This window comes from Amphiura filiformis, chromosome 3 (genome assembly GCF_039555335.1).
Source record: "Amphiura filiformis chromosome 3, Afil_fr2py, whole genome shotgun sequence".
NCBI classification, from domain to species: Eukaryota; Metazoa; Echinodermata; class Ophiuroidea; order Amphilepidida; family Amphiuridae; genus Amphiura; species Amphiura filiformis.
The window spans coordinates 62,997,907-63,019,528 of NC_092630.1; the positions used below are offsets into that span (position 1 = coordinate 62,997,907).

At 37.6% G+C, this 21,622-nt stretch overlaps 2 protein-coding genes across 4 annotated transcripts in view; both read right to left on the reverse strand.

Moving 5' to 3' along the window:
• The window catches only part of LOC140148915 (cytosolic purine 5'-nucleotidase-like), a 44,792-nt gene extending 39,745 nt beyond the window's left edge, over nt 1-5,047 (reverse strand). For both annotated transcript variants that reach the window (XM_072171019.1, XM_072171015.1), the window contains exon 1: nt 4,931-5,047. The gene's annotated coding sequence lies outside the window, so the exon portion shown is untranslated. The remainder of the gene's footprint in view (nt 1-4,930) is intronic.
• A 4,891-nt stretch (nt 5,048-9,938) lies between these two features.
• On the reverse strand, nt 9,939-17,691 carry LOC140148916 (anaphase-promoting complex subunit 10-like). 2 transcript variants are annotated; one of them, XM_072171021.1, is made up of 3 exons: nt 17,507-17,691; nt 15,378-15,558; nt 9,939-14,481 (listed from the first exon to the last, which is right to left on the reverse strand). In XM_072171021.1, exons 2-3 carry the CDS (start codon nt 15,517-15,519, stop codon nt 14,075-14,077), a joined length of 549 nt encoding a protein of 182 aa, XP_072027122.1. In that variant the 5' UTR covers nt 15,520-15,558; nt 17,507-17,691; the 3' UTR covers nt 9,939-14,074. The 2 variants fall into 2 exon arrangements, with proteins under 2 accessions (XP_072027122.1, XP_072027121.1); XM_072171020.1 differs by having other exon boundaries at nt 17,496-17,691.
• Between the last annotated feature and the right edge of the window lie 3,931 nt (nt 17,692-21,622).

A 21,622-nucleotide genomic window follows, 5' to 3' on the forward strand; every position in this document is an offset into this window, starting at 1 on the left:
TGTCAGTTGCTTGATTTTGCAATAGAATATATTGAGCATTGTGCAGTGGCAGCTCCACACTCCACAGGGGGCATGAGGGGGAAATTCCCCCAGCCAGAACTCTTGCTCCCCCCCCCATTTCCCCCAGTAAAAACCCAAAATTACAAACATTTCCACTTTTTGCTGCAATTTTATGCACACTTTGTTGATTTTGCCCCCCCCCCCCACTGAAATTCACTTTGCCCTCTCAATGCCCCCCCCCCCAAAAAAAAAAGATTTCTGGTGCTGCCACTGGCATTGTGAGAAAGCTGGGCCAGTAAATTTATTGCTGGGGAAACACAGGGAAAAAAGTTCATTTTTGCATAAATTTGCGACGGCAGCCTGGAATTAAGAACTCGCTGACCATGACCCAGGGCCAGACTCGGAGGGCCAGTCATCATCATCAGTCGGCTGCGGAGCAGGTGACTATAAGCTTTCTCCAGCTATTGCATACCTGCCAACATTGTAAAAATAAAAAATCTATACAGGGTGCGGGCTCACAGTAACGGCGCATACTTGCCAACCTTTGCAGAATTTTCAGTGATTCTCACACATTCTCAGTGTTCTCACACATTCTCAGTGTTAACTTCCATTTTCAGAACGTCAAGCCGATTTTAAATCAATACCAATCGCTGATTTTAAATCAATACCAATCGCTGAGGCAAAAACGATGTCGAGCGATATCGCTTGACAGGTGAATGCATCAACTAAATTACAACCAACTGGATTTTTTTATTTTGCTAATTAATTTTACCTTTCTCTATTATTAAATTTGGGTGATGAAATAATTTAAAACAATTCTATTGACAGCAATAATACAATGGGTGTTCTAAAAATGTATTTTGTGGTATTTGAATATTTTAATTGTCGTCAGCAATTGATATCATAGAAGATTTCATTGAAACAAAACCAAAAATAAACTCACTGTTTGACGGTTTCGCCTATCATGGTCGATAGGCATCATCAGAATGATGGTTGCAGATCCATACTTCGGTTGGGACGTATCCCGACTGAAGAGGGTGTTTTATCAGCCAGGAGAGGATCATACACGTGACTTACAAAATTCTTTGTAAGGAAGATGATGCCAATACAAGAAGAATTAAAGAATCCATTTGGATCAGGAGACGAGGTCCGAACGTCATGAACAGAGACGAGGGGGCCCACTTCCTTAGTCACGTGTATGATCCTCTCCTGGCTGATAAAACACTCTCTTCAGTCGGGATACGTCCAACCGGAAGTATGGATCTGCAACCATCATTCTGATGATGCCTATCGACCATGATAGGCGAAACCGTCAAACAGTGAGTTTATTTTTGGTTTTGTTTCAATGAAATCTTCTATAATGTTTATCAACAAACCTGATGAATTTATTTAGTGAGCAATTGATATCGCCGTGAAAAGTATAAATGCAAAGGCTACGATAGGCAGGCTCACATCACACACTATAGGTGGCGCTATTCGTCCATAGGGAAGTGCATGGAATGTGCATGTACGGTCCAAAAATGGCTTTACTGTGGGGCTCAATGGAAAAAATGGAAAAAATCTCTAAAAATTAATTTTGACAACCAAAACCTAAGTGATGTTGACTTTCGTTGGTACTGGCATAACACTGGATTCATAAACTATCACATAGTGCAATCTATGTTCCACCAAGTCGACACTCAAAGCGCAAAAGCAATTTGTGTGTAAATCAAGACCATCCAAAACAGCTTTCTTTATACAGTAAAGAATAGGAGGTCATCTGGGGTCACATACAGTAGTGTACATTGTACATGTGCCTGCTGTCACAATTTCACACACAAACTTTTGGGCAATTTGGTGACACTATTTTTGTCTGTAACTTCAAAAGTATGTGCACTAGAAACATGATTGGCCCCTTATTGTTTAGGTAATTTGATTCTCTTTCAAATGAAAGAACTTTCAGCTAAAAATATTGAACTTCAAAATTTTATGAACATCCCTAGCTACGAGCAATGCATCGCAAAATTCAGCGATTGCCCATCGCTTTCCAAAAGCGGCAAATCGCAATAAAGCATATGTCAGACGATTCGACTTTCAGAGCCAACTTGAGCTTTTAACCCATTGAGAGTTAGAATGATAAATGAGAGCCCCTTGCAAAAACTCAAGTTGGAAGCAAAATGGTGCGTGTGACTGGTATTGTTTCTTCGACTTTTATTCCCATCTGGGAATCCAAAAGTTGTGCCAGAATAGAGCACTGTCCTATTCTGAGCCAAAAGTTGTTTGACTTTTCTATTAACTGCCCAATCAGATACCAGAATACCACAGCCTGTGGGGAAATATGGAATGTTGGCAGGGACTGCATGGAATGGCAAATTTCTGTTATTTGTAAACTGGTCTTCAACTAAACATAAACACTTTTTATCACAGGCATAATGCTCCAAAATGATGAAAAGAACTTCATATTTTATAGATTTTTATAGGGAAGAGGAGATAATATGGAGTGGATATAAAGTAGCATAAAGACAAAGGGGTATTTTAGGTCTAGAGAGACCAAATTAATACTCAATATTACATTTCTCAACACACTCACACAGATGATGAAATGGAATTATATCCCATGATTTTCTAAAACAATTACATTTGTGTTTTCAATATAACATGTAATATGACTAGTTTAATCTTGGAATTTAATAATTTCCCAATTTGTTTGCAATTTTGAAAAGAGAAAAGGAAAGAGTGTCCCTTAACAGAATCACACAGTCAAGTATTCAAGTTCATCTGATTTCTGTCAAAATGAAAGTCAAATGCAAAGTCAAATGCAAAGTCAAATGCAAAGTCGAATGGTGTGACAACAGCATAACTCGGCGATCAAGTATAAATTCAGCTTTATGCAAAAGCGACAAGCAATGCATCGCAAAATTTGGCGATTGCACATCGCTTTCCAATAACCAGTATATCGTAATCGCTCAGTGATCGAGTATAAATTCAGCTTAATATGCAAGCGACAAGTAAAAGTCGGCGATTGCACATCTCTTTCAAAAACTGGCAAAAGCGGTGCATCGCAATCCCACTCCCAGGCCTCAAATTCAAAATACTTTTTTTGAATAGGGCTATTTTTGACAGATTTTATGAGAAATAGCCCTCATGTGTGTATTTTGCCATTGACAATTTTTTTCCATGGGGGCTATTTTGGGAAAATTGGGGGAGAATCGCCCTTTGCCCCTGTGAATTTGACCCCTGTCCAGGGTCAGAAATTCGCAACCAATTCGCCATATAACTTTGTATGATAAATTTAAATATTTACGAGAATCCATTTAGATTCTTGCAATTTTGTTGACGAGAATCTTTGCGAGAGTGGATTCTCGGATTCTCGCCGAATTTCTGACCCTGCTGTCGCAATCGCACGTCGCGGGGATCGAGTATAAATTCAGCAAGGCAGTAAATTCCTAGACTGCCTAACTGGCCTGTATCTCGTTTCGGCCAAAGTACGTCTGTAATACATACCTGTTTTTAATGACTTTGCAACAATGTTTCTATTGTCAGCAATAACAGCTTGCATTCACACTTTTGAGTTTATATGGTGAATTTTCGTACACATCATAAATAAGTGAAATCAGAATATCCTGAAAGGAATTTAGGTAACGAATTCAACGACACTGACCTCGCAACAGCTAATGTTTTCATGTAAACATGGCGTCATTAGACATTTTTAGCCTACGTTTCGTATCCTACTATCGGATCGTTGAAACAACGAAACCTCAATCCCCGGCCTCATTCACGAATTCACTCACCTTCCTACACCACCAGTTGAAATAAAACTCGAAACATCCCGTGTTATTCCTCAAAACTACATGCACCTTCATTAATAAAAAATTGAAATCCTAGTAGAAATCCGTTATCGAAAATTGTTTGATATAAAACGTCACCAAAAGTAATTTATCTGAAGAGTAGATACCGCGTGTCAAAATGGCGGCCGCAGTCGCATCCCCCCAGCTTTGTACGTGTACCCAGGTCACGGTATGTCTACGTGACGAACAGTCAAGGTCAGAGAACAGCGCAACCTGTCTGCTGTCATGACGTAATATAATGGCTACGCCCAATGAACGGCGCTGTCAATCATCCTTATTGCCTTTGTCGAACAGACTTTTACGCAGGTAAGAGCTCACGCTGTCCTCACTTTTAGGATCGACGAGCGTCAGGCCGACACAATCTGGTTGTGTAGGAGACTATCATCGTGATGCCCACGTTGGAACCATTGGATTACGGAAGAAATATTCATACCAGGACTGAAGCAAATGTGGCCATTTCTATGTTTGTACCGGGCAAGTACCGGACATTTTTCAACACGGAGCTAGCGGAAAATACTGCAAATTCGTCCAAGGTAAGCAAAGGGTTGGGGATCGCATTTTTAACTTTGACTAAACTGTTTCGGAGTTAAGGCACGCTAAAAGTAGACCATTGCGGGGGCTGTATTTGGTGTACATGTGACGTTTTGAAAAGAGTAAAAAACGACCACTTATTCGCTATTGCTGAAGTATACCCGCCGAATCATGTACCAATACACAAGGTATTGGTACATGAGATCAGGTATAGTAAATTCCAGAACTGCATTGTTATTTAAAATGAACCATTCCTCATGCATTATGTTATGTTACCATGAATGCAGTCTGAGACGATGGATTGCCTCTTCCAAGAAGCTCTGATTGTCCATATGACATGACATGGTCGATGGTCAGATGGTTCAATCGGGGGTTCAATAATTGACTGTCAACTCAGTCATCAAGTGCCGGGGGTAGGACTAGTCTAATTCTAATTCATACTATCATTCATAGTATTGACGTGTACGTGTTGCGAAACTAAAACCAATTTTGACAAAAACACGCACAGTGAGGTATGACAGCGTGCTTACACATGCTTAGGAAGGCCTTAAAAAAGACTGTTCATATCTTACCTTTTGCACGATTTCAGCTTCTGTATGTAGAATCCGTTGTAATTGTTTAAAACATCACCGTAAAAACAGCTGATCTTGTCAAGCGATCTGGATCATTATCGACAAATTTATTATTTAGTTGATATCAAGCTGTATCTGTTATCATAAAGGTACACTTGTTCAAAAGAGCCATTCATTTGGGGTACCATCGATTTGCTAGTCTTTATCCCATGTGCACATTGATATCGTCAATATTTTAACCAAGCAGCAGCATTGATAAAGACTATGTACAGCAATCAATCAATTATTGTATCGAGCAGAAGACAATGAACACTGAGAATAGTACACTGACCTTCAGACTTTTAAACCTGCCATGCATGTAATAAAGGCAAAGTAAAATAAATAACATGTATACCGTCCATCTTCACCGATTTTTGGAGATTTTCAACTATTTTTGTTTATCTTGTTAGTCCTCTTTCTTTGTTTCTAAAACAGTTGTTAGGGAGTACCGTTCACAAACACTTCTTAGGGGCCTGATGCAAAAATGGGGGGGCTGAAATTTGTTGACCCTCCTAAGGAGGAGCCCTGAAAATAATGACCACAAAGCCTCCTGGGAAAATTGAGTTTATATGCTTTTCTATGGATGGGGTTGGCCCATAATTTTCATGTCAAAAAAAAGGGGGGGCTGAAATTATTGAGATCTCAAAAAGGGGGGGGAGCCCCGAAAAATTTCCGTGATGAAATTTTTTTGCATCAGACCCCCTAATAAATGTGTGTGAACGGTACCTTATGAAAAGATAAGTCAGTCTTGATTCATTTACAGGCTAAACACATTTGCAATAGGGCCCTAAGGGGGCTGGCATTTTCTTCGGAAGGGGGGGGGTCCCAAATATGTCGGTGACCGGAGTCAATTTTTTATGACCCCCCCTATCGCGGGCAAATGTTTTTTACGACCCCCCCTATCGCGGATCGAAAAATTTTATGACCCCCCCCCCTTCCAACTACACAGACTCAAGAAAATTATTCATCGCCAGAACTAAGGCGCGGAGCGCGTCAAAACTTAATAGTGAAGAAAGTGTGTGTAGCGCGTTAAAATTTTTATTGTAAGTGTAAAGAAGGCGCGCGTTAAAATTTTTATTGTAAGTGTAAAGAAGGCGTGCGGAGCGTGTAAAAATTTACACTTCGATTGTGAAGTTAAACAATGCGCGCGCAGCGCGCGAAAATTTTGAGTCACCAGCCCTTAATAATTCTATAACCCCCCCCCTATTTTGGGTGTTAAAAAATTATAACCCCCTATTTTTGGTCTGAAAATTCTATGACCCCCCAGTATTTTTTTGTGACCCCCCACTTCCAAAGAAAATGCCAGCCCCCTAAATGCAAACACTTTCTTCAAGCTATAGGCCTAGGCCTAGGGGGTAAATAATATGCTTTGGGTAAATAACAAAAATATTAGGGGCCTCCCTGGTTTTATGATGTGTTGACAAAGCCTTTGCAAATTTGCACTGTTACACAGAAGTCCTCAAAGTAGGCCTATAGGCCTAAATATGACATGATGATGTAAGCCTACTTAAAGTGTAGGCCTATGCAGCTATCATAAAGCGTGATTAAAAAGTTTGACCTTTCATGTTAGCTCATTTGTCAGCCTATTTGACCTACGTCAGTGTTTTTGGGAAAAACTTTAAGCGCATATCTGATTTATACAATTTAGGCCTACTTCGAGGACTGTTAAATTTCAAAAATATCAATTTTTAATTACCGGGTATTATATCGCGAATTAAAATTTTAAAAATTGATATCAGGACATTCCTCGTAATCAAAATGAGATTCGAATATGCCTGATGTGCTCTCAGCTAGGTCAAAAAAAAAAAAAAAAAAAAAAAAACACGTGAAAACGTTGCTGTCCGAGCCCTAGCATAAAAAATGAAGTGAATCTAAAGACATAGCCACAAGAATATTAAAGGCAGTCCTGAAGGGCCGGGCGATATTTTTTCGTATGCTAGGCTTAATAGGCTACATCATTTTTGAAAATTTTTATTTATTTTTTTTCCGTTTTTCATAATTTAACACGGGATAGGCCTAAAGCAAATTTCACTTTAAAAAATTATTTCATAATTATTGTTTAGGTCCCATAAATTAAAAATTCGTTTACGTCCCCACCTTTTTGGAAAAGTGAGAAGGGAGGGGGGATTTTTTTTACTAAATTGATACAAAGCGCAGAGTTCTCGTAAAATGTTACAACATCTGAAACCGACGAAGCGCCCTTCTTTATAGAATTCACACTTGCAAGTGATTCACGTTGATTAATTTCAAACTTGTTTATCAGCGTTACCAATTTTATACTTTTTATATAGGCCTAGGTCTATTAAAAACTTTAAAATTTAATATGAAAATTGAAGAAAAAAATGGAATAATCCTAGAAAGTGGGGAGACAGACGTAAAGACGAACGTGAAACGACTTTTTTTTTTATTTGGCCTCATAGGCCTATAATGAGGCAAGATAAAAATGAACCAGGGCATTTCTGAGCTTTTCTGGGAGAAGAACAAGGTTGATTTCCCATCCTTCAATGGCGACCTTCAGCAGTGGGATCAATATTTCCTGGAAATGAGTAGAAGTGATTATCTGGTTTAGTACTTTTCAATACAATAGGCCTACATGTTATCAAGGTTTCAGTGTACATGTATTTTCCCAGGCGGCGGGTGGCATGGTGGTCGGAGAGAGCCGGCAAAACCGCTCGGCCGTGTGGCATTTTCCATATAGGCCTACTCGAGTCCCGGGCTCGAGTCTATACTCGACTCGGTTAGTTTGTGGGGTTCATTATCGAACCCCAACGGTTTAAGTCGGTTTTAGCTTGTATTTATATTATTTATTAACATATAGGCCTAGGCCTATTTGTTTGTGATATTTCAAGCTTTTTAAAATTTCAAAATAATCCCATTCAATTTATACACGGTTGACGATGAAAATTTACTGAATTTAGAGAATGCACGGCGACCACCACCTGTATTTTCCCAGGGTATTTTCAAAGATGTATTAATGGGAGCTATCACTAACGGGAAGATTTAGGCCTATACTGAATAGGCGGCATATAAATACTAGTATATCACTCAGTAGCGTAGCCAGCGGGTGGTGGTGTGGGGGGGGGTTGAGAGTGCCCCCTAACAAAAAATGAAAGAAAAAAGTGCCCCTCTGAAAAAAAAAATGAAAGAGAAAATCAGGTCGGAGGGCAAAGGAAAAGAAAAGGGACATGGAGCCCCTTTTCTACCAAAATTCAGCCCGATCATGGGCCAAAATAAATCCATTTCCATCCATCGGCAAAAATAGTGTGAGATACCATATTTTTGCGCGCTACGCACGCACATCATCGTCTAAAGCCTTTTTTGAAGCTCGAAGACATACAGTCTCTGTATATTTATAACAAGGGTCATTTAGTAGGTGTATGATTTACTCTGATGACGGCAAATATGATTTATTAGAATATTGTTAAAGCTTTTATTAATGTTGTCCTCCACACCCTTATAGAATACTTTGCTTATAAGATTAGGTTAAAGTTGAATATGTTGTTACAATTGCATTATAATTGTTTGATTCCAAGACATGAGTGATTTCCCTGAAACATCAGGACAATGTATAACCTTGCATCAGTGACATCTACATTCTTATGCCATGTTTGGTGTCCTTTGTCTTATCAGTAGACAGGAAGCTATATGTTCCTGCTCACATACCATAACTTTGGGCCAATCAGAGTGAGTTCATCTGCTACTCCCACACATATTCTAATTGTATTATGTTGTATCAACCAGTAGTTAGTTATGATTGGAGATTTGACGAGTTAACATCGTATTTATGGTTAGCCTACTAGATATTAAATATTACTTCTACAACTGATTCCCCGTTTCGCTTATTTATATCCCGGTTATATTTTGTATGATGCAACTAACTTTTTTTGTCTGTGCCCCCCCAAATTTTATTTTGCCCCCCTGTCTTTTCCAACATAACAGTGCTCGAGGAAAAGATGTCGTTTTTTTAATGTGAAATTCTGAGGGATAAATCCCCTAGAGTAGCCTACCACAAAAAGTATTTGAAGTGATCCATGTTCTCTAATAAACTTATTTATATGTATAAAATTTTCCTGAAGTATTCCAAAGTCTAAACTTAGACAAATTCAATAGAAAAATTAAAAAAATTAAAAAAATTCTGATAAATCCCAGAAATTGAGGAGGGAGGGGACGAGAAACAAAACATTCTAAGAAATCAATTTTTCGAAAGTGATAAAATGAAACATCACAATTTTCATCACAAAACAATGCAATACATAAGAAACTCAAATATGAAACATCACAATTTTTACCACAAAACAATAAATACCTAAAAAAAATGAAAGTATATCTACCATCCCTTATTGTGGCCAACGACCGGTTGTTTCAGGCATGTTTTCCGTGATATTCAATTTCCTCACTTTTCAATTTTGCCTTTCCAAAAACAATACATTAGACTTTTTTTCAAAGTCATGAAATGAAACATCACGATAATAGCACAAAACAATGTTCGAAACTGATGAAGTAATGATAAAACCGTCACGATTTTCATCACAAAACAAGGCCTACAGAAGAAATCGAATTTTCGGAATTGAATCATCAGGATTTTCATCACAAAACAATATAAAGGGTAAAAGAAATGAAAGAGAGCGAATCTTGCCCTAAATCATGTAAACCTTGAAGGTCGGGCCCGGGTCGGGGGGGGGGGGGTTGAGACCACAGGCTGAGATGGAAAATTCTGCAAAGGAGCCAAAAGTCACTAATAATAAAGCAATTATAACGGTCACACTCCTTTATCCTAAAGCTTAGAGTACGGGGATTTTGAATTAGTTTTGGGTGCGCGGCTAAACTGCACGAACCCTTATTCATTTGATCATAATAGGGAATTATCCAAGGTTTTGTTTAATAGAGGTCTATATTTTAACAATTTTTTATACCCCCCCCCCAAAAGAGAAACAAACAAACACACCTTATTGTGAAAGTAAAATCCATTTTGTCCACGTGTAATTTAATGCTTTATTTTAAATGTCATATATTTACCAAAAAAGCAAACTATTCGCATTTATTTCCTAATTTACTTTTAATTCAGAATTTCAGATCCTTGTACATATATTCATAAGCAACAAACACACATGTATCCTGAATTACAGCACCATTTTACTATCATCATGTCAAATCATGATAAAATCATGAAAAGAAGATTACAATTTGCTGGTCACAGCTTAAAAGAAGTACAGGGCAGGTGGTCTCGACACCCCTGTCAAGTTAAGTTGCTTTCAAGATACTTAGTTGACATTTAGCAGACACTTACAAGAAGGATGAATAAATACTTGTTTTTTTGTACTGTACCATCCTAAACCTTTTTATGTGACACCTATGATGTTCCTTCCAGTTCACATTCGGAACAGTTCTTAGCATGGGGGTATTTAGCCATCCACCTCCTTTGCTAGTTTAGGTGATGGTCCACACTTCACATCCATAAAGCAGCACCAACTCCATTGTTGCAGCAAAGATTCAAGGTTTGAAAGAGATGACTTCCAGATGGCAGGTTGCCCTATAGACAATTACAGCAAGCTTTACAAATAGCTATATTTGTGGGAGGAATCAAGACTCTATACAGTCAAGGACTCGGACTCAAGACTTCAGGACTCAAACTAGTTATTTGAGTATGTGCATTTGCATCTTGGTATACACTCAGATCAAGAAATTTGCTAAGCTACATACATATGCACCATTTGCATATAAAGAATTTAGACACTTCTTGAAATAATGTTTCACTTCTTGATGAAGCAAATCACATCTTTTAGGATACTTGTTTATATGAAGACACTGTGCAACAGCCAAAAAACAAAATGAGTCTGCCATAAAAGTAACACAAAATATACATTCTCTTAGACGTACAACTTCGTTGCAATTAGCCATTTGGCCTAGCCAAGTCTATTATGGATGAGAAATCGCTTCTTTGATGGCTTTCTCTTCTGGGAACAAGCACCGCTTATTGTATCATTTCCGTAAGAAATAGAATTGTACAACTTTTCTACAAATGGTAGTTTTTAGTGTCCTTTTTAATTCTGACCAGAACAGATGACGCAAAACAAAGAAAATAGCAATTTAATACCAGCGCATACCCCGCATGTCGCTAATGTCAACCATGACTGCGGTCAGTCCTTTTGATGTGTTATGACCTTCCCGCATGCCACGTACGTACAGTGCTATGATCATTGTGTACCAGAGATGCCAACATTAACATCCAGAAAATAGGGAGGATTCAAACAAAAAATAGGGAGGTTTTACATGCAACATCATTGGCACATAACTTGCCAGAAATAGTAGGGAGCTTACCAAATTTTGGTGTCAAAATGGACAAAAATGTTTCCAAAAATATGGAGCCTCCCTCTAAAATAGGGAGGGTTGGCATCTCTGGTGTACGCATTCAACTAATCTTTTGATCATAATAATTGAATGATGGACTCCATTGTTTTATTCAAAATCTTTGGATTTTGTCACAACTACAGCACCTAAAACCTTGATTTTTATTGGGTATGTTCGTACATCACAATCATGTAAAAATCAGAGTTTTTAAGCAAAAAAACTGAGGCCATCCTTCTCAACAAATATTACAAATATGGCATTAACAAACAAGAAAGCATTACATGAAGTAACAGTGAAAGTTTTAGGAGAAATATTTGTAATAGGTTTTAATTGTAGGACTTGCATAATAATTTAAAAGTAAACTATCTTACAAATACTTCAATGCACATTTTGTGATTTTATAGTTTACAAACATGTACTGAATCTCTCCCACGCTGGTGAAACATGCCAATCATTTAGTTTTTCAAACACAAAGGAACAACATTAAAGATCATTAGATCAATATGTTTTTGAGTAGTACTCAACTTTTGTATTGTTTTAATTTGAACTCAAAATCTACATGTTGTAAATTTGAAAACTGAAATAGCTAAAAAAAACAAATTTTCATTATGCAAATATTGGTACCTCATTTGTCTGGATATCTCAAAATTAAGGTGGTACTACACCCCATGATAAATTTTTGCATTTTTCTCAAAAACTAATAAAACACTGGTAACAAAAGTTATGTATATTATACTTAAGGGCAAGGAATCCAGTTACTACACTGGAATTTCAGTGACTCAAGACAAGAAGTTATTGATTTATTGATCAAATATTGGTTTTCCCTCATTTTTGACAGTAACTCAACAACTGTTGTCTGTGCTGAAATAAAATTTCCAGTGCAGTAATTGTAGTCTTTACCCCTATAATATACATATCTTACTTGTCACCAATGTGCTGAGAAAAATGCAAAAATAGGCACAAAATTGGCCAGGGGTGTAGTACCACCTTAATACCATGGCGATTCATTGAATAACAAAAAGAGATGTAAATTCAAAAGTTACGTTTTCCCTAAAAACCTACTCAAATCAGTATAGTATTGGTATGGATGACCCATGGTGACCACTGACCAGCGATGACATTATCAATGAGTTTATCTGCAACTATTCAATCTGCATCTTTTTCATTCAGAGGGTCACCATGGCAACATATTTTGAGCTAGTAAGACAAATTAGTCATCAACATTTGCAGAACAAAATTGGTGTTTCTTTTGCTATTCCAGTTTTAATAATTGATGCATAGATTTTGAGTTTATCTCCTAATGAAGGGGATAATTACTTTATGTAATGTGTTTATACTGAAAATTCATATTTGTACATACACTCTTTACAGAAATGCAAGAATCTTGATTCTTTTAGATTTTCCGATTTAGAAAATCACATGCCTTTAATTATGATGTAATCTACAAAAATATGAAAAAGGTATGAAGAAAATCTAAATCTTAAATGTACAATGCAGGAGTGAATCATAGAGATACCGGATCCCTGGCATATACACAGGGCATAATTTAGTGTCAGAATTTTGCATAGCAAAATTATGACAAAGTTTCATTTGTATAGCAATAATTATGTGTAGCAAAATGTGTTGCGATACCGGTTATATTATGCCCTGCATATGCATGTATATAAAATCAGCCTATTTCTTCATCATCTCAGCTCCTCATAATTTTCAAATCCTGGATTCACTCCTGCAATGTATTACCATGAGAAGAACTCATAGAGGCTATCATTATGAGGGGCTAATTCAGTAGTTTCGTTTCTTGTTTTAAAAAGGGTGCTTTACAGGTAGAGATTTACAGGTACATTATATGGGGTGTCACTGTCATAACATTATTTGAATATAGTACTCTATCAATGATTCGGTCAATTGCTGCATGTTTTCACCCTTGAACCAAGGAATACTTCATAGAAACCATATAAACCAGGGCATAGTTTATATTTTGTTCTCTCACCTGGATTCAAACACATTTGCTTTAGGTACAAATATAGTTTTTAATTGTTTTATGAATACATGATCTATTTTGGTACACATTTGTATAGCCTATTTAGGTTTTACGGCAGTTGACAGACTTAAATTGTCTGCTGGCAGGCAATGAACACGCAACTTTGCTGTTTATTTCCAATCTTACTTATCTAATTTCAATGACACAATCCCAACCAAACATCATTACAACATGTAGATGAAATTATTTGAAATTACTTGGTACTCTCTTTCTAGGTCAGTAAACATGAGTAGGGTTTCATCTGTCCCTAGAAAAGTCCTTTTTAAAGGGCAGAGCTCTATAGATGAGTTGACCTATGATGTCACATGTTTACATTCAGAACGCCCTCTGTTGTTTCAAGCCAGGCAAAATAACACAGGAGTGTCTATGGCAGACCACATAAATCTTTTCAAAACTTAACTTTTGAAAACTTTTGAAGCTTTGTGTGATATTATGTATATAGCCTTCTTCCATGTAAACTATAGTGTTTTTTGCCTGGCAGTTTTGATCTCAGACCAACATAGGGCGTATCAAATGTAAACACATGTCAACTCATCTATTGAGAGCCATCTTCAAAGCAACTAAATAAACAAGATGATGTGATGTGCCTTATAGGGGAAATGTCAAAGTGATTGACTGGAAGTAACAAGAGGCGATGTCAATATGATTGACATGAAAAGGACTTCTCTAGGGAAAGATTAAACTCTACTCATATAAATGAAATGATCTCATTCAAGCTATCTTATTGTGCTGTACATCAAGCAGTCCACTGTGGAAAAATTGGGTGTCCTGTGAAAAACATTTTCTTGCATAGGTGCATAGACTTTGATCTGCCTCATATGTGTATCACGACCATTCTGATGATTAGACAGAGCTGCAATCTGTATCATAAATGTTCTGATTGGACGTCCATCCGAGTCTGTGAGAGGGATTCTCATCCAGCCACTGGGCTCACCCAGCTCAAGTAGTTCTATTTCTTGGAGATCGTGAAAGTTATTTCCAGCACGAATAGAAATCTTATTTGGTGTATAGCTCTCATCTGACTTGTAATCTGCATATATGCCGATGCTGTGAACAGTTGTTTTTCTGCGAAACTGGATGTTTACAAGATGAGGTTGACTTCCATCTGACTGCCAATATGTATCTACATGTATGAGGAAATAACAGGAGAGAAAATATGTTATTTAAAACAATCAATTACTGTTTTGTAAATTTTTTGTTATTGTATAAATCAGCATCTGTCGCTTTTGGAGAGACTTACTGAAATAATGAAAAGCAACTCAAAATTTGGAAATTTTGCAAATAATCAGTATCATAAGTTCAGTGTTCTTAATATCTGAAGTAAAAAGTCATCATAATAGCAAGCTGGAAAGTTAAAGATGGTAATTTTAGTTTAGTTGAACATGTGCATTGAAAAGGGAGTGATTAAAAATGACAAAGGAGGCACATAGATAGTTGTCACTTCCAATAAATAATTCTGATAAATGCCAACATTAATTCTTTGATCGGTTTGTAGCACAATACAAAAAAGGAGAAAGCAATCATTCAGCATGATTTTTTAGGGGCACGCATAATATGAAATCCCCTGGACCATACTCAGCAGTGTATTCCCACCTCAAGTTTACAAATCATACTTTTGAGATCAGGGAAGTTTACATGCTCAACAAAGAACATAAAGTGGTTTGAATGAGGGGTCAAGGAGGCCATATATGTCTGGCCTGAGGAGCCTTCGCTCAACCGAGGAGGACTATGCCACAACCTGTCAAGGGCCCATGACGCAGCTATCAAAAAGGTTCCTTGAAGACTCTCCCGTAACGTCACTCCAATCGAGTCATGGGTCAACAATTCAGTGCCAGCCCATCAAGCCTGAATATGCATCTTGGATGAGACATGATAGTCCAGATGAACAGTGTAATAATTTACTTTATTTTACCCCATACCAATTGTAGAATTATGTATGTAGTGTGTATAAATGGGCAAAAACAGAATACAAAAATGCAAACAGAATGTTTGGAAGCCATAATGAAACTAGATACCTACCAATAGAATCATCTCTTAGTTGATCCACTCCAAACCCAGGTTTACATGAAGATAAGGACCACACAGCTTGACTGCCTATTTCCCTTAAACCACCTTTAGAAGGATCGGCATCATCAATAACTTTGTTGCTGCTTGCAGCCATTGCCACAATTAAATGGATTGTAAAACTGCTTTGCAATAGCTGGAGAAGAAATAGTGAAACAAGAAACTTTAAATGAAAAAAATATCTTGGCTTGCGTGGTTCTTGATGCAAAGCTTTCACCTTGCTGTGCATCATTTTAACCAGGGAAATTTCACTAGGAGCTGTAGAAAATGTTAAAAAATTAGGTTTTCTAGAGGTCCATATACATGTATACTTTGTTACAGGAGGTTTCACTTCCATAGTCAATTAGTCATTTTACCAGGGGCGAAAAAAAATTGAAACAAAAAAATGATTGAGAGATAGAGAATCACCATATAGCTGTATGGTGAATAAGAGAGAGGACCCTGGGAGGGACTGCTGGAGTAGTGACAACTTCGAAACTGTCACCAGATTTTGATTCATGCAAATGAACAAATTAGCATATTTTGATACGAAAACCTAGTGGAAAGTCCCAGTTGCCACCCCTCCACCAAAAGTCACATCACTATATACACAGTACCAGTTCCGAGAAATTGCACTAGCAAGCTTGGAATGAGAAATCGTACTCAAACTGCTCACAAGTTTTAATTTAGGCAAATGAGCTACCAAATTGGCATATTTTGCGACAAAACCTGATAAGAATTTGAAGACCGCTAATTGCCACCCCTCCACCAAATCACAGCACTATTACACCTTACCTGTTCCGGAAATTGCACTCGCAAACTCGGATGGATGGATGGAAAGATGGACAGAAAACTAGTAAACATATTACCTCAGGTGGAGGCATAATTAAATTTAAAACATCTTTTGCAGGGGCAGATTTAGAAGGGACATACCCGGCACGCCCCTCTAATTTTTGCAGAGCAGCGCCCGACTTTATGTATTTTTGCAGAGCGGCGCCTGAGTCCGACTTTGTGTGACCGCCGAGCCGCCACGGCAGCGGCTCAGCACCCTATTGAAAATTCCTGGATCCATGTGGCAATAATTTGGCCCATATGCTAGCTATAAACCCAGTAAAAATACTATTTTAATTGGGCTCTTGCAAAGTAGCTCACAATAGGGGTCATAGCCTTTTAAGGGGGTACTACACCCATTGCATTTTTAGTGTGTCTTTTTTTTGCCTTTTGTGAAGAAATGAGAAAAAAAATTGGACAAAGTGGTATGCAAGATGAAGGGACAAATCTTCTTGTTCTAATTGGTGGCATCGGTATCAATGTAGCTTACAATTAAGCGTATGCTTACAATTAAGGCAGCGTACTGGTAATCGTCCAGCGCATATTATTTTCAACAAGGTCCTATGCACATGCTTAACGACACGCACGTATACATGTAACATGATGTTTAGTATAAATGGAACCTTGCAACAGATTTATATTTTCTTGATGCTTGACCTTTCAATGTTGAAAGTCAATCTTTGACAAGATGTAACTTTGTTAATATGGAAATTGCTATGACAATACGGTTTTCAGTTTTCGCTCAGGGAGTGGCTGTTGGAAAATAGTCTGCAAATAATAGTCTAGACTATGAGGCTACATTATACATGTATGTACCACTGCAAGTGCCAAGACTTCAGTTCCGTAGATCTATGTCATTTATTAGGGAGTTTCTGATTTCCATGACGAATGGTTCTGCGACGGTAAAACACCAAACCGCAAATGCTGTCGTCGACTTTGCAATGAGTCGTTGTCCAAATTCTATGTGAAGTCTGACAACCATCATGATCATGACCACCATCAACATGACGATCATGACCATGGTTAACCGTTGTTGTGTCAACGACGGGTGCGACAACATTTGCCTTAGGTGTTTGGTGTCGCAGAACCATCTGTGGAAATCAAAAAATGTTTATGATAAAGACTGAAGTCTTGCTTGCAGGACTTAGCATTAACATGTGACGGTAAGCATGGCTTTCAATGTTGGTCATGTTGCCAATTGTTTAATGATTGTTGGTAAGCTTAAAAATTGCTCATGACATAAATTTGATAATTTTTTTTTACCTTGTCCTGACCTTGGCTTTGTTCTTTCTCTGAATCTACTGCCACTCCGTTGAAAGTGAAGTGTAATTTTGCTGTTCCACTACGTTCATTCAGGCGAGCATATGATACACTGGAAAATTATCAAATTTACAAATCAAATTCACGAGTTTGTTTTATAGCTGTTTCGGTGTTTTCGAAGCTTTGTTATTTTACACAAAGCCCGTCACCCACAATATCTTGTACCGGCCGGAGGCGGGAATTTTGAATTTGTTTATTCCATTTACAACCAAAAAAAAGAGAAAAGGACAAATCCTGTTTTTACTCAAGGGTAAAAAACTGCGGGAAACTGCAAAAGAAAAGCTTAAGGGTGGACATGGCCGTCGCTAGAGGGGGGGGTATGGGGTGTGACCCCCCAGTACACAATTTTTGTCGGCAAAATTTGACTGCCGCACAGTGTCTTCGACCCTATATCTTCATGGCAGGAATCGCCATGGTAGGTTAAATCCACAGCCACGATTAGCCATTTGGTTCAAACCTTTAAAGCTCTTTTAAACTAATAATTAGTCGAGGGACATAACTAAGGCTACTCACAATAGCCGGGTAATCGATCTTGGTTGTGCGTGATTAAGCTTGTATACCCCATTGAGGTCAATGGTCATCGACTTTTATACTGCCTACAGTGAGTGCAGCTGTACTACACGCTGCACGCTGTAGTCCATAACAGGACCAACGCAATATAAAATGGTCAAATTTTGAGTTCAAAGCGCACGGCCAATTTTCAAAGCGCATTCTAGCGACTATCATATCTGTTCAACACGTATTTCCAAGTTTATGAGACCAAATCTGGTTTCTTGAGAAAAAAATCATGACGGGAGATATTCATCATTTTCTAACCCGGTATCAGAAGATTTTCGTCTGATATCAAAATCGTGCATAGCAATTCACGTGTATCGATCCCGTGTATTCATTTAAGTGTCCTTCTGCACCAAATAATTATTAGCCAGGCGGTGTCGGTGTGTGCCGTCGGCAAAACCATGTGACTGTCGGCAAATGTAGTCAAAGGTATGTGTGATTGTCGGCAAATTGTGAGAGCCATATAACAGATTAATGTGTTACGAAATTGTGTTGTTGTAACGTAGCCTAATACATACTGTGAATGGTAGGGGCCTATAGTAGCTTAAAATTCCCTTGGACAAGGAACTTACTGCTAATTGTCTCGTTGTAACCCCTACGAAACTCGGGGAGCTGATCCTGGTTGCGATGGTTATTTGTGGAATGTCTAGGGTGTGCGCTCTTGAAGCAGCAAAGTCCCTGAATAGTTGTTAAATGGTTTATGGAATGATGTGGGGCAGTAGTGGTCAGCGACAACCTGTAAAGTGTGCTGAGGCTTGTGGATCAACGTCTAGGCGTTGTGCCTGTGCGTAGCGCACTATAAATCATTGCGCTTTTTTTTTTTTTTTATAGTAGTTACTAGTAAGTTAAAAAAAAATGTTGAAATTTTTTGACTCCTACCCCCCCCCCCCACACACACACACCCCCACCCACACACACACACCCACTTGTTAGATTTCTGAGCGCCGCCAAAAAAAAAAAAAAAAAATTTGGGTCAACAAATTACAAAAAATTTCCGTCGGCAAACCATACTGTACACCCCTCGAATCATATTGGTCTAGCGACGCCCCTGAGGGTGGACTAAACCCTGGAATTATGGAAACTTTTGTTTGGGCCTCATAAAACCTGCTAAATTGTTGGTCTAAGGAAAATAAGGTACCGGTATTCATTTTCATTTTAGAATGGCAAAGACTTGATGAATTCATCTGTGAGGTCAAAATTGGGCCAAAATGCTCAAGAAAAACACCACAAAACCGGGTTTTTTTGGGGCCCAAAATTTTTCGGCCAACATATAAACAAAAAAATTCTTGGGCCAAATTTTTTTTATGATTAATTTTTTAAAAACTATATCAAAATATCTAGGAACACCTTTTTTATTCTTTTGAATTTTGACCAACTTCACGAACATTATTTGAAATATGGGCAAAAATCGGGCATTTTTATGATTTCTCTGAAAATTGATCATTTTTGCACATTTTTGGTGCAAATTTCTCAAAGTTGGTTGGGAATCAGGACAGTGGGTCGTTGCTCTTTTATTGCATGGGTTTAGTGCATGCTGAAGGACACGTGCCTACTTCTTTGATGATCTCTTTGCTGCCTTCTTCTCCCGGCTTCTTCTTTAACGTGAAGGAACTGTTTGGCTTTGTCGTCGCGTTCTTGGACGCAGCCTTTCTTTTTTGGTGCTGCTCTTCTTTGGCTTGGCCGACTTCTTGGTAGCTTTCTTCTTGGGCTTCTTAGCCTTCTTTGCAGCTTTCTTTGCGGCTCTCTTTGCCGACTTGGCTGCTCGTTTTGATGCAAGTTCTTTGCTCTTATAGTCCCAGCAAACACAAAAACGTTTTAAAAACGTTTTAAACACGTTATATTTTGGGGGTGGGTTTAGGTAAAAACGTTTTTGATAACATTAAGACAGTGTCAGGTATAAAATGGTCATGAAAACGTTTTAAAACGTGTTGTATGAAAACACACTACAACAATATTTTTAAAATGTTTTACAAATGTTATTGTAAACTATTGTTTGCAAACATTTTTTGCCAACACTTAAATAACATAGACCCCCCCCCCATGAAATATTTGCAGTAGGTTATCAACAATTTTTTTAATGTTATAAAAACGTTTTATGCCCTTTATATACCCTTTGTATACAACCCGACATTTAAACGTTTTTTGGCAACCTTTTATAACCTTTTGTGAATGATGCCGAAAACGTTTTGTGTTTCTTGGGTCTTGAACTAACTCATTCAAGCTTAGCATGCTTAGTGAATCCAATTGGTGCAGAGATTAAAAAGAAGTCTATATTCCTGTTCCATGAAGTGGCGCAGCTCTATAATGAAATGTTCTCTGCCCAGAAGATAATTTCCACTTATAGCCACAATGTGTACAATTGTACACAGGCCCTAATTTGCATAATTGATGAGGTAATTATTTTTTTATAGTTTTTTACAAATCACTCTCCAAAATAGTCATAATAAGCATAAAAATATTAATATTTTGATCGAACCATCTTCCTTCGTGTGCGAAGGGATAAATAAATAAATAAATAAATAAATAAATAAATAAATAAATAAATAAATAAATAAATAAATAAATAAATAAATAAATAAATAAATAAATAAATAAATAAATAAATAAACATTTTTCTACAATGAATTCTTTATTTTATTTTGATCAAGGTCATATAGCATATCACGTATACAAATGAGGGTTAGTCCTTCATGAAGGAACATATGAGGCAGAACCTTTTGAATGACCCTGATGATATAAACTATAACTTTTAACAATAGTTGACATTCTTTTAACTGTAATCATACAGGTATATAATGTGAAAAATTGTAAGAAAAATGATACAGGCTTGCCAGACTGATCGCTAACACAATGTGGCATGCAAACGGATCGGGTAATGTATATATAACCTAAGTATTCTGGCAGAATCTGGCTGGAAGACCTTGCTAGAAATTGGCTAGTCCAGAAAATAAGGGGCTGTGCAATAATCCCAGGGGTAAAAGCTCGACAAAAAAGGCTCTTAAGCCCCATAACTTGTGTGCCAAAAATCGCCACCCACCCGGCTTTCCAAAATTGCTTGCCCCCCCACATCCCAAAAAAATTCTTTCACCCCCAATTTTACCCTCCCCACGGGCTCATATTGCACAGCCCTAAAGTGCACAGCACACCATTATAGAAGAATAAATGTTTCATAAAAGAAAAAAGGATTTCCAGGTTTACTAGGTGCAAATGTTACTGGATAAAGTTTGGAAATGAAATGAAAAAGATTTATAAAAACAAATCTCGAAATTGTCCGAATGAGCCCTTGAAATTTAGGATTTTCGATTGAGAACTATTTTTGCTGGATTTGTTTGTATTAAGACATTTTAAAAGTCTGGATTTCCAGCAAGTATATATATTATGGTCAAAAAATCCGGAAATCCGAACTATTATAAACTTCTATATGGGGTGCATCTGTTTTCTGGACTAATTCACTGATGTTCGTCAATTGAATAAAACTACCCGCCATGCAGCCCTGAAAATGTTAAGTATTGATT

What these genes read in the sequence shown, in the direction of transcription:
- LOC140148916 (XM_072171021.1), bottom strand. Translation starts at nt 15,519, where the DNA reads ATGGCTGCAAGCAGCAACAAAGTTATTGATGATGCCGATCCTTCTAAA. An exon ending in ACTAAGAGATGATTCTATTG is followed by an intron (nt 14,482 to 15,377) that starts GTAGGTATCTAG and finishes TCATACATGTAG; the next exon opens with ATACATATTGGCAGTCAGAT.